Raw genomic sequence first — 12,072 nt, 5'->3', positions numbered from 1 at the left:
AAATTTTACAAAATGCACATATCGACAAAAAAAAACCAGACAAACAACAATATAAGAATAGACGAAACAAAAACAAAAAAAGGTAAAGAAAGAAAAGAAAGACCTTATAATTTGAAATACATGTCCTTTGGGAGCCTTGAGTGTTTTTAGGTATTCAGTAATTTAACATCTTTTTCCCTTTCTCTCATCCTTCCACTCATATAGCTTTCTAGAGATAATACTCAATAACTTTAACATGGTGCTTTTGTAATTTCAGAGTGGCAGCAAAGTAATAGTGACGACTACTCCTTTCGAAAACACATCCATAAAGATCGGGCCGGCCAGGAAGCTGAGCTACAAAGCCAAGATGGCCAGACGGAACAAGAAGTCGGTACCAAAAGATGGACAAGAGAGGTTCGAAAGAGAGAATGCCTTTGCATGAAATACACACCTCATTTACATAATCGCTTTACTCACTTTGTCTCTCTCTTTCTCTGTCTGCAGTAAGAAGCGCAGCTCTCTCTTTCGTAAGATCACGAAACAGTCAAACCTGCTTCACACCAGTCGTAGTCTGTCCTCTCTGAATCGCTCGCTGTCGTCTGGAGACAGTCTGCCGGGATCTCCGACACACAACCTGTCTGCTCGCTCGCCCACTCAGACGTATCGCTCTCCTCCAGACTCCGCCCACCTCGGTCAGAGCTCCTCCCACTGCTTTATGAAGTGGAATCTAATTGGCTGAATCTGTGATGTCATTTATACTTGTTTTATTAAGTCAAAATTAGTGTTTCTAGACCAGGGTTTTCCAACCAAGGGGACACAAACCCCTGGGGCTTCATTATGATAAAATCAATCAAATGTTAAAATAAATTAAATAAACATGTATACATATATAATTAACAAATATATGTATAATTACTAGGGGTGCGCCGATCCGATACTCAGTATCGGTATTGCTCCGATACTAGCAATATTTGCCGGATCGGGTATCGCCAGGCGAGACCATCCAAATCCGATCCGATATTGTATAGCCTACGTATGTTTTTGTTATACAACACAAAAGGCACAAAAACATTATAAACCACTGTAATGTTTTCGTGTACTGTATTCCAAGATTTCTAAAGCCATTACATATAGTTTAATGTGAGGTACAGATTTAAATCGTTAAATTAATCTTCACCTAAGTGCTTCCCTCCTGTGGCTGTCAGTCATTCTCAGAACTCAAACAGCGCGTCGCGCTCGGGTAAAACAGTCAACACGATGAAACTCTCTCCAAGATGAGTCAATGTTCCTATTATAATACTGTAGATATTTAGATAAAGGTCTATGGTTTGCATTAAAGGACTTTAACGTGCTGGAGTTTCACATGTTACTTTCAACCGGGTGTCTGTTAGATCACAACACAACTCCTCAGTGATCACAACACTGGAGTAGAGAGCGATATAATTGCTCTTCACACGCACATTAACTGAAATTTAAAACTGTTAAAAGGCTCAAACTAATGAATAAATAAAGAAATATATGTATATCTTACTTTTGTGCTTTGAACTTTTCAATGCGACGCGCTGCGCGCCGTGACTCCATGTTGCTTCGAGCGCATCATTCTGCGCACGGGATGCGCATAAGGTTTCGTGCCGCTCTGAATTGGAGCCTTTCATATTACAATACTTTTGCGCAATGGCAGTTTATTGATAGCCTTAGTTGTTCTGTACAATCTATGTATCATATGTTGCTGATTCATTAAAAAGTTGCGCTTAAAATTTTAAAATACATTTATTTTAATTATATAGTATATATTTTGTCTGTATTGTTTTACAAAGTAAGGAAAATAATGTTAAGTCAAGCTTTGATGCCTTTAACAAAAGAATAATCCCAGTCTCTTCCCCACAGTGAGGCATACAGATACAGTTTATTAGGTAATTTGGCACTGTTTTTTTTATTATTATTTTAGTATTGGATCGGATCGGTATCGGCCAATACTGAGTCCCAGGTATCGGAATCGGTATTGGAGGCAAAAAAAGCGGATCGTGCCACCCCTAATAATTACAACAATCAAAAAATATCTCTTTATTCTGATCTTGTACCAAATTATTAGTAGTAGTAGTGGCAATATAATGTAAGTTTACTATAAGCATTATTTATTAAATATTATTTATTTGCATTCTACTACTTTTACTAGTTTAGTTTGACTGATTGAGATGCTGATTATGCTAGTATACAAATGAAGATTCAATACATTGCACACGTTTAAACATTTTCCATGCATGCTTGCATTACAGTAATAACAGCAGTACACAAGGGGGCGCTACAGTTACACTTAAATATTTGTAACAGTATGTATTTTATTCAGGCACCTTGCTTTAAACATATTGACTCTGAAAGACGGTTGACTAGTGCTGAGAATGCAAATCATACATGAAAATCCCCCATTATGTGCCTCATAGCAGAGTCCAATGTCTCTGAAGATCAAGCTTGAAAGCATCTGTGTTGATATACATGCAATATATGATGCATGACACAAGAGTATGATTGGGGTCTAAGTTTTTGAGTAGTCAAACAATTGTATTATAATGTCTGAATTCTCTTTTAGAGAAAAAAAGTAGAATTTTGCCATGTAATATTGAGTTTCGATTAAACCCTATGTACTTGAGTGACATTTGACCTACTGAAGATGATATTTCTGTGGCGTGTATTTCGTTTTCCTGCAGAAGTGCTTTGAAATTAACTCAATTAGCCTTTGATATTTAACTTCGGTCAGTGTTTGGGGGTTTTGACTGATCATTGTGTGCCCTTTACATGTTCTGACCTGGTTCTGTCCTTGTCCTTTCAGGCACGTCGTCTCAGACCAGCTCTCCCGCGTCCAGCACGCCAAACTCGCCTGCGACATCTCAGCACATGCGGCCAAGCTCTCTATACGGTCTCTCACCCAAACTCCACCGGCAGTACCGTTCTGCTCGCTGCAAATCCGCCGGGAACATTCCTTTGTCCCCGTTAGCTCACACGCCATCCCCAACTTCGTCCTCTCCTCCGCCCATCGCTGGACACACCGTTGGCAGCTCCAACACCACACAAGCCTTCCCCGCCAAGCTTCATGCATCTCCTCCAATCACGCGCCCCCGTCCCAAGAGCGCAGAACCCCCCCGTTCCCCTCTCCTCCAACGGGTGCAGTCCACAGAGAAGCTGGGCCCGCCCCCTACACCATCTTTCCCATCCTCCTCATCTTCCGTATGCTCGGATAGGAAGGGAGGGCTTTGCGTGTCCATGAGGAAACACGGATTGGAGGTTGTGCATGCCGAATACCGCCGGGAGTCGTTCCACTGCGAACACGCTCTCCAGAGCCTGATGGAGATCGAGGGCGAGAATACGCCCGGGGCTCCTCCCTCTCCACCCGAACAGACGCCAACGCACACGCCCGTTCAGCACACGTTGAGTCCGGCGAGGCATTTCGGAAGGCAGGACTCAATAACAGCTCAAGAGTCTAAACCGAGAAAGCCCAACTCAAGTGAAGCAGTTTTAAGAACCATGTCCAAAACCGATCCATTGGATCCTAAATCAACCCAATTGGCCGAAACACCTCAGAAGGAGAAAGTTGCCTCCAAGTCTGAGTCTTCTCAAGTATCAGTCGTGTCAATAGTCAAGGAGGGAGCTAGGGATGTAGGAAAGAGCGAATCTCTAAGCGTCACATCCGCAATGGGATGTGGCTCAAAGACCCCAAATTGGACACCAATTGTTCAGAGCTCTGGATCACAGGAACTCAAATCCCAGAGCCTTCAAACCGAGGGTCCCAAAGGGCTGGTGAATGGCAAAACCGAGGGTCCTATAGGGCTGGAGAATGGCAAAACCGAGGCTCCAAAAGGGGTGGAGAAAGGCAAAACCGAGGGTCCTAAAGGGCTGGAAAATGGCAAAGCCACTGAAAAGATCCCGGCGAAGGAGAAAATCCCACCGATAGTTGCTCCAGAGGCAAGGAAGTCAGGTAAAGGACCTCTAAGCATTGAGGGGACTGTACCTAGTATTGTTGCCACACCTAAAGTCAAAGAAGCCATTCCTGTCCAGTCTAAAATCATTGAAGAACGGGTTAAAACCCCATCAGCGTCAACCAGAGCCCCTCAAGAGGAAAGATGGCGACTGGAAGCGGTCGAGGAGTCCCAAGCCTCTCCGTATCCAACCGTCAAGTCGCCTTGCACAAGCAAATCCCGTGCCGTATCTCCTGGCGACAGGTCCAGCTTTGTGACGCAGCTCACCAGTGTGGCTAAAACTGTGCTTGGGCCAATGAAGTTGGGCTCTCAGGATGGCGGGAAGACTAAGGACAGCTCCAAATCCAACGAGGACAAACGAGCCGCCACCTTGGGAAAGTCCGAGGCCTCGTCTGGGAGTCGCCGTGGGCTGACTGGAACTTGGCCCGGTCCTGGATCGTCAAAGGCTGAAAAGGCATCAAAGAGCTCTTCCAAACATTCATAATATTCTAATGGGAATATTCTGTTGGAAACTTTAAAAATGGAATGTGTTCCCAGTATTTGTCCAAATGCAGACTGTTCAAAAGACTCTACAGCCATCAAATCAAGACATAAATGAAAAAAACGAGAAAAAAAAACGCAAACAAGGTGCTTCTAAATTACCCTTGTCAAATATGTTTGTGCATATGGCGTACGAGTGTATGCACCATCATATGTGGATGTAGAACAAACCAGTATGTCTCTCTAGATGCATGTTACATTGTATATTGTGAATAGAAGAGTCAAAAAAACAGATATGAAAAATGAAATTAAGACCCTATGCTAGTGAACACCCCAGCGGGCACCTTGACGTCAATTTAACATCAATATGACATCAAACATTATGTCAAAATGATATCACGAAATAGGTCAAAAATGAAAGTCATACTGACGTCAAAGTGTTGATGTCAATTTGATGTCAAGATTTTGACCTCTGCTGATGTGATTAATTGAGTGATTATTGGCCAATATTGAAGCCACCTGATGTTAACAAGCAATTTTAAGTCACCATTTTGGTGATCAATGTTTGCTTTAGTTGGGCTCTTGCCCCTAAGGTTTTTAACCTTGTTCGGCTGCTGAAACTGAATGGTGATCAGCCAGATGAACAAAGAGGAAAGGTGATCTAATGGTGTTGATTATGTTTTGACAATCATCATTTGACCTGAATCACTGAACTCTTTTGGAGTCTAATCTCTGATTTAGATTTAGATTGCTAATTCCAGCATCACGGTACTCTACAGCATATAATCCTGAATTTTTAATTTAATCCAAATGATTTCCTACAAGTTGTTCTGATAAAACAAATGTGTATTTTAGGCACACACAGACATCTAGAATCAATGTATGAATCTCAACAATGGTGACAAACAAAATATTCAATTAGGAAAAGGAAATTACTTAAACAAATCAGATCATAATTTATTCATACCGCAAAGCATGATGGGAGCCATGAATGAGTTTTTATTGGTGGCACCCAGAATGCACTGCAACTTATTATTGTCACCCTTGTTGAGATTCACAGGCTGATTATTGATGTCAGTGTGTCTAAAAAAAAATGTTTTAAAGTCTTCTGATCAGAATAGCTTTTAAGAAGTGTTTTGGATTATATTGAAAATGCTGATAATTGTTTGCTATGGAATCACAGTGTTGCTATAATTAACAAGGTAAAGACACTCAATTTGATTCAAGATAATGTTGAAACATAACCAACACCTCCTGATCACCTTTTCACAATGTTCATCTGCAGTGACATTTACATCAGCCAAACAAAATTTAAATATTCATTGTATAGGGGTCAAGAGCCCAACTAAAGCAAACACTGATCACCAAAATGGTGGCTTAAAAAATTATTTTCTCCTTTGGGGAATCTGCTTGTTAACATCAGGTGTTTTCAATAATCACATCAGCAGAGGTCAAAATCTTGACATCAAATTGACATTGACACTTTGACGTCAATATGACTTTCATTTTTGACCTTTTTTGTGACGTCATTTTGACATAATGTTTGATGTCATATTGATGTTAAATTGATGTCAAGGTGCCCGCTGGGACTGCACATCCAATCATTCCTGCCAGGTCTGTAGAGGGCATGTACTTTCAGCCATCACCATATCATCCAATCCAGTCAGTTTGTTAGAAACGAGAGGTAGTTAAAGTGTTTGTTTACCAAGTGACCAACAATATAGATTAGAAACACTCTCATTCTCATACCTTGGCTATACTGTTAAACTGCAGACAGTAGCGCTATACTAATGCTAGAGGCAACAGAAATGGGAAATGATTGTTGCACAAGGACAAAACCGTTTGAGTAAGTGCTTGTGTCTGCTGTCTTAATTATATTTGCACTGGAAATGCCCAGCAAAAGTCAACATGAAATCTAAATTGGCCATTTACTTTAGTAATGCATGTTCCTGGTGTTATTGTGCACGATTCATCAGTGCACGGCTTTCCCTTTCAGCTAACATCACTTTGGTCATGCACAATGTTTAACCAACAGACTTTAGTCAGTGTAGTGCCATATATAATTTTTGACAGGAATGAAAACTAGGTTGTGAGAAACAGAAGTACAGTGCGTTTAATAGATTGCAATGTTGTTTAATCTGTGTAAAATCAATCCCTGTCTAAGGTCTACTGTATAGTCAAATAGCTACTTTGTGGGAAATGCAGCCTCTCTAAGTCGATGCAGCGATTTAAATCCAGTTTGCATTATGGCAATAATAGCACATATCTGTAGAAGTATATTTGAAGTAGATTATGGAAGTAAAATCAGTTGCAGATGTCGTTTCATGTTGACTTTTATGTGGCTGAATTTAAATGTCTCGGAAAGAAACAAAGAGAGTCTATATACAGTAGTTAAATTTGCCATGCTTGAGCTTGAAGCAAAAAAATTGTTGATGGCAAGGATGGCATTGTTATGAAATGATGTTGAGATTATTAGACAAACTCTATGAAGAAAATAGCTCACTATATGATGTCATCCTGTTAGATTATATTAATAGGCCAGTAAATGCACTGTGGATTATACACTTGAATTCTTTCAAAGCCTGAATTATCCTTTTATTATATGCAGAAGAGTTTGTGAAGTATGAGGTGGTCCATGTGTAGATGTGTTTAATTTTAATCCATTCAGGGCTTTTAATTCAATTTTGCTACATATTTGTGATCTTTTATAGGATTTTATTACGTAGTAGGATGACATGTAAACATCTGGTGGTTTGCGAGAGATGAAATGATTCTTTGGCAGTGGCTTTGTGTTACATGTGGAATTGATCTAATCTGTTTACACTTTAAATCTCTCACGTTTGTGTGAACGTACTTTGGAGACTGTGTGTGTGTGTGTGTGTTTGTGTGTTTGTGTAGTGAATCTAGCAATGTATTTGGTGCCACGTTAGTGCAATGATGATCCAAATCAGCTGATCCTTGATTGACTGTCTTTTGCCAATATAGGACTTTACACTTTACCCAAATGTTAACCTTTAGAGGGAGAAACAAATGATGGATTGAATTTTGGCTGGTATTAACATGGTCTTTAAGACTTTGTACTATGATAATACCATATTTTTTGGACATAAACCATATTTCCCTGAATATACATGGATAAAGTAATAATTCAGTACCATGGTGTACAATATAAGGTACCATCTTTGTATCGTTGTAAAACCACAGTACTTTTTGTGAAGGTAGCATCATTATTAATATTCTTTTAATATTTGTGTAGGGTGTATATGCCTTTATTACTTCAGACTTTGTTTTCAGATTGATTTGTGCTGTAAAGTGTGTGTGTGTGTGTGTGTGTGTGTGTGTGTGTGTGTGTGTGTGTGTGTGTGTAGGATAGACGGTGTCAGTGTTTAGATACTGTAGAGACAGTTACTCGTGCAAGAGTACAAGCAATGTTACAGAATGCACTTTATTGATTTTTGTCTTTGTATTTATTTATACGTTTATGATTTTGTTTGAATGATTTTTGCCCTGTTTGATTGTTAAAAGGGGAGGTTGTATGTTGCCCTTCGAAACTACGCTGCTTTGCATAAATCTTCCCAACAGTTTTACCTGTGAATTTTTTTGTACATTCACTTCTTATATCATTGTTTATTTACTGTTTTTTTTTATGATTTCTCACCTCAGGCAATGTTATAAACTAATGCAATTTAAAAAATAATAATAATAAAGTGCAGTAATAATAAAGAAGCCAATCACATATTTGGTTTTGGGTTGTTTTTGTCTTCTTGCATGGGTTTGTAGATAACTGTTTAAATGATACATGAGTTAATATGAGTCAGTTATAGCAAGAAGGTCATAAAATATGATACCATAACTATAAAATAATATTAAAACGATGGTTTAATAAAAGTAAAAACTTACATGTATGTAGTGCTGGGTATTACCTGATTACATTCAATCTTACATGTATTCCAAAAAAGATTCCAAAAATGTAATACTTGTAGGCTAATTAGATTACATCATGTTTTAAAATGCTCATAATCAAATTACAGTTACTTTTTATGGATTACATGATTAACGTTACATTTTGTTCACACAATCTACATACTCAATCGCATTCAAATCTAAGTGATTACAGTAACAAGTTAGGTCAAAAGTAATCAAAAAGCAGTCAGAATACATTACCTAAAAAGAGTAATCTAGATTATGTTACTATCTAGATTATGTTACTATCTACAACTTTCGTCATGTAATTTGTTATCAGTAACGGACTACAATTTGCAAAGTAGCCTACTGCACAGCACAGCTATGTAGTCTAAGTACAGTTACTTGTTATATAACCAATGATGTAATAGCTGAGTTTGAACTAGTTTGAATGTGATTTAATACAAATGAATCCATACAAATACAAACTCTTACCGTTTTTCGTGATCTCAGAACACACATTACAAGTAGCCTAATAGGATTAAACCCAATATCCACCTTTTTCCTGGTTAGCGAATTTATCCATGATTAATAGCGGGTTTGAACCGGAAGCCGGTTGTCCTTTTCCGGTTCGAAGCTTAATGAAGATTAAGCGCCGCTTGCTCAGAACGCCGCAGTGATGTGCTGGTTAGAAAATATGTAAAATAAGTAGGGCTGCCCCTGCCCGTGCACGACTGAAGTTGGGTTGGAAGTTATGTATACTATATGGGAGAGAATGCTATATAACCATAATGAGCGTTTTCGTAATAAATTGCCTATTCTGCATCTCAACGGACGCATAGCCTAAGCTTGCCACAAAAAACCCGGCAAAAGCAACGATTATGCATTAAACATTTGAATTGTTTAGTTCTAGTGTTTTCTGTAAGTGTCGACTGCAAAGATAAATTTGATGATACTGACTCGCCAACTTCGAAGTAGTGAACGCGCCTATAGAGAAATGCACACTTCATACGAATTAACCTATACATAAGCAGAGAGCAGCCCATTTCTGCTCGTTTTTAATTATTTTGTTTAAAAGTACACATTTCAAGCTTTCTATAGATATTCTTATCATGTATGTGAGGCAAGTAACTTATACGCTGAGTTTCGTTGATTAATAAGACGCGCTCCAGTTCACGCGCCCGCGCCTCCGTGTCCTGTATATTTGTGCTTCTTATTTATTATTATTCCAGACAATTTGTTCATGAAACATTGATAAAAATGAAGATACAATTTATACTAAACGAAATTCACTTTAAAGAAAGGCCTTCTACAAAACAAAACTTGATAAGTGGTCAAAATCATGAGCCATTCCAAATGTTTTCCGATATATTGGGCATCTTATCATATCTGACTCATCTTATGCGGTTCCCTTTTCATATAATCAACATAGATTAAATTAAATTTAAAAAAAAACATTATATTGCGAAACTTAAATATAAAACGTACGTTTCATTTTTTTTTAACTTATATTTTAAGCGTCACACTGCTCCGCTTTGCTCACGTGCTCTGGTGTGTAGCCTTTACATGTATGTGTGCGTGATGAGGGGTGCGATTCTCGAATATTAATTGCATAATACCCAGCGATCTTCTAATATTATTTTTGCTTGAAATGCCCATCCCTACTGGTAACGTATTACACCTTTTTCGTTGGATGCTTCAGTTTTAGCGCAGCTAACCAAAAACGTCTACTCTCTGTTATTGAATGTAGCTGATACGGACATAGGCATTCTCTCCTTTTTATCTTATGCTCAAAGCACCCAGTTTCTAAAAAGTTGTTTATCTTCTTTGAATTGTTAAAACAGCAAACAACAGCACATGTAGATGGTAAATGGACAGCATTTATATAGCGCTTTCACAGACTGAATGGCCACCAAAGCGCTTTACATATTTGCCTCACATTCACCCTTTCATACACATATTCATACACCGACGGCGGTGTCAGCCATGCAAGGCGCCAAACAGCTCGTCGGGAACATTGGGGTTAGGTGTCTTGCTCAAGGACACCTCGACACTTGATCAGGTGGAACCGGGGATTGAACCACCAACCTTTCGGTTTGTAGACAACCTACATGAACCACTGAGCCACTGCCGCCCCCTTAACTCATAGAGCCTGAACTCATTCTCTCACTGCTAATACAGTACGAACCGGAAGTAGGCAACCGGAGTCGTCGTCATGGCGCCGCCCATTGTTTAGAGCAGAATAAGGTGGATAGTCATAGATAGTATACTACACAGACACTGAAGTGACCAATCAGAGAGCACTGAAGTACCAGACAGCCAATCCGAGGACAGATACGAGTTTTGTTGCCAAGTGAAGGAAGAGGCAGCAAATCCGAGTGGCGTCGCGGCGTGTTTGTAATGCGGAAAGTTTCCAGCTGATATCCTCTGATATTTACAATGACATGACAGTCAAAACCGCTTTTAAGTTAAGTATTTTATCACACATTCAAAATGTGCTTCCTTTCGTGAAAGAAATGACCCGTCTATGTATCAAATTCGTCAACTCAACAAACTACCAACAACAAACGTATAAAGTCACTCTCACATAAGAAATTCGCTGATATCCCCCAAAATATTGTACATTTGGACATGGTACTATGGCAATAGCCTTAACTATTGTAGTATCACAGTATGATACTATACTATATGAATATGTACATTCAGTATCATGGTAAATCTCAGAGTAGCATAATATCTCTCAATACCGTCTTTAAAGGGTAGATAAACCATTTATATTTGATGCATAAACACCTAATAGTTATCTAAACACGTATTATCAAAGATATTTGTTTAGTGATATTAATGTGGCTTAACTTTACCTGACACATTTGTAGGATTCCTTCAGTCACATGATGTGTCACTTGTCTCAGTGTTTCCCTGAGAAAGTCCTGAACAGATCTCAGTAAGTTACTTTTGTTCTCTCTCTGTCCCACAGCGTCACTCGCACATGTGACCCCCATCCCTGCTCTGATTGGACGGCTGGGATTCAGATTCTCTGGACGTCATGGCAACAGGCTCATGGATGTGAGTGATGGAGCCCGCAGATGATCTGACATCGTTCAAGCTGGTCCACCCGTCGAACCCGGGCCTGCTGGGTCTCAGCGCTGACGTCGACGGACACGTCCCACAGTCCAAGGAGAAGACCAAACTCAAAACCAAACTCGTTTCTGCCTGGAATAACGTCAGATATGGAGGTGTGCGGAGAAGAGCAGATGACCGTTCATTTACACGACAACTGCGTTTTGGGTGGCTAAAAACGCAAACTTTTGAAAACAGGTTTCAAAGTGCCGGTTTTTGAAAACGGTCTCCATGTGAACAACAAAAACACGAATCTCTGAAGACGATGAAGTCATGCACATGTGTATTACATGTTCAGTCTATAGTGTTTCATCGCCATCTGATGGCCTGGCAACAGAATAAAGCAGTCTTAGTCGTTTTCATGGATCCATGGAATGAGGATCATTTTGACAATGATGTCATCTGTACGTGGAAAACTCAAAGGAAAAACGTCTCCGTTTTAAGCATATCATTGTCATGTAAACGTTCCCTAAGGCTGTGACTGGAAGTTATTTGTAGTTCTTGTCTTTGGATTTTTTTCTGTTCTTGCGGTTTCTCTGTCTCTAACCATCATCACCTGAGCTCATTTCAGTTTAGCTTTCTTTGCTGCTGCAAATGTGTTTTACAAACAGACTGTCAC

General features: G+C 39.4%; 2 protein-coding genes across 4 annotated transcripts in view; both read left to right on the top strand.

Moving 5' to 3' along the window:
• The window catches only part of mast1b (microtubule associated serine/threonine kinase 1b), a 39,483-nt gene extending 32,930 nt beyond the window's left edge, over positions 1 to 6,553 (top strand). For all 3 annotated transcript variants that reach the window (XM_077202179.1, XM_077202180.1, XM_077202181.1), the window contains 3 exons: positions 257 to 393; positions 484 to 671; positions 2,807 to 6,553. In XM_077202179.1, the coding sequence (XP_077058294.1) occupies positions 257 to 393; positions 484 to 671; positions 2,807 to 4,434 (1,953 nt within the window). In that variant the 3' untranslated portion in view covers positions 4,435 to 6,553. The remainder of the gene's footprint in view (positions 1 to 256; positions 394 to 483; positions 672 to 2,806) is intronic.
• Positions 6,554 to 10,678: 4,125 nt separating this feature from the next.
• The window catches only part of atg4db (autophagy related 4D, cysteine peptidase b), a 66,701-nt gene continuing 65,307 nt past the window's right edge, over positions 10,679 to 12,072 (top strand). The window contains exon 1 of the mRNA XM_077202177.1: positions 10,679 to 10,805. The gene's annotated coding sequence lies outside the window, so the exon portion shown is untranslated. The remainder of the gene's footprint in view (positions 10,806 to 12,072) is intronic.

The sequence above is a fragment of the Siphateles boraxobius genome, unplaced genomic scaffold (assembly GCF_051911475.1).
Source record: "Siphateles boraxobius isolate OS27281-9 unplaced genomic scaffold, OSU_SipBor_1 49, whole genome shotgun sequence".
In the NCBI taxonomy this organism is placed as follows: Eukaryota; Metazoa; Chordata; class Actinopteri; order Cypriniformes; family Leuciscidae; genus Siphateles; species Siphateles boraxobius.
The sequence above is the reverse complement of the archived record's forward strand: the minus strand, read 5'-3'. Positions and strand labels throughout refer to the sequence as shown.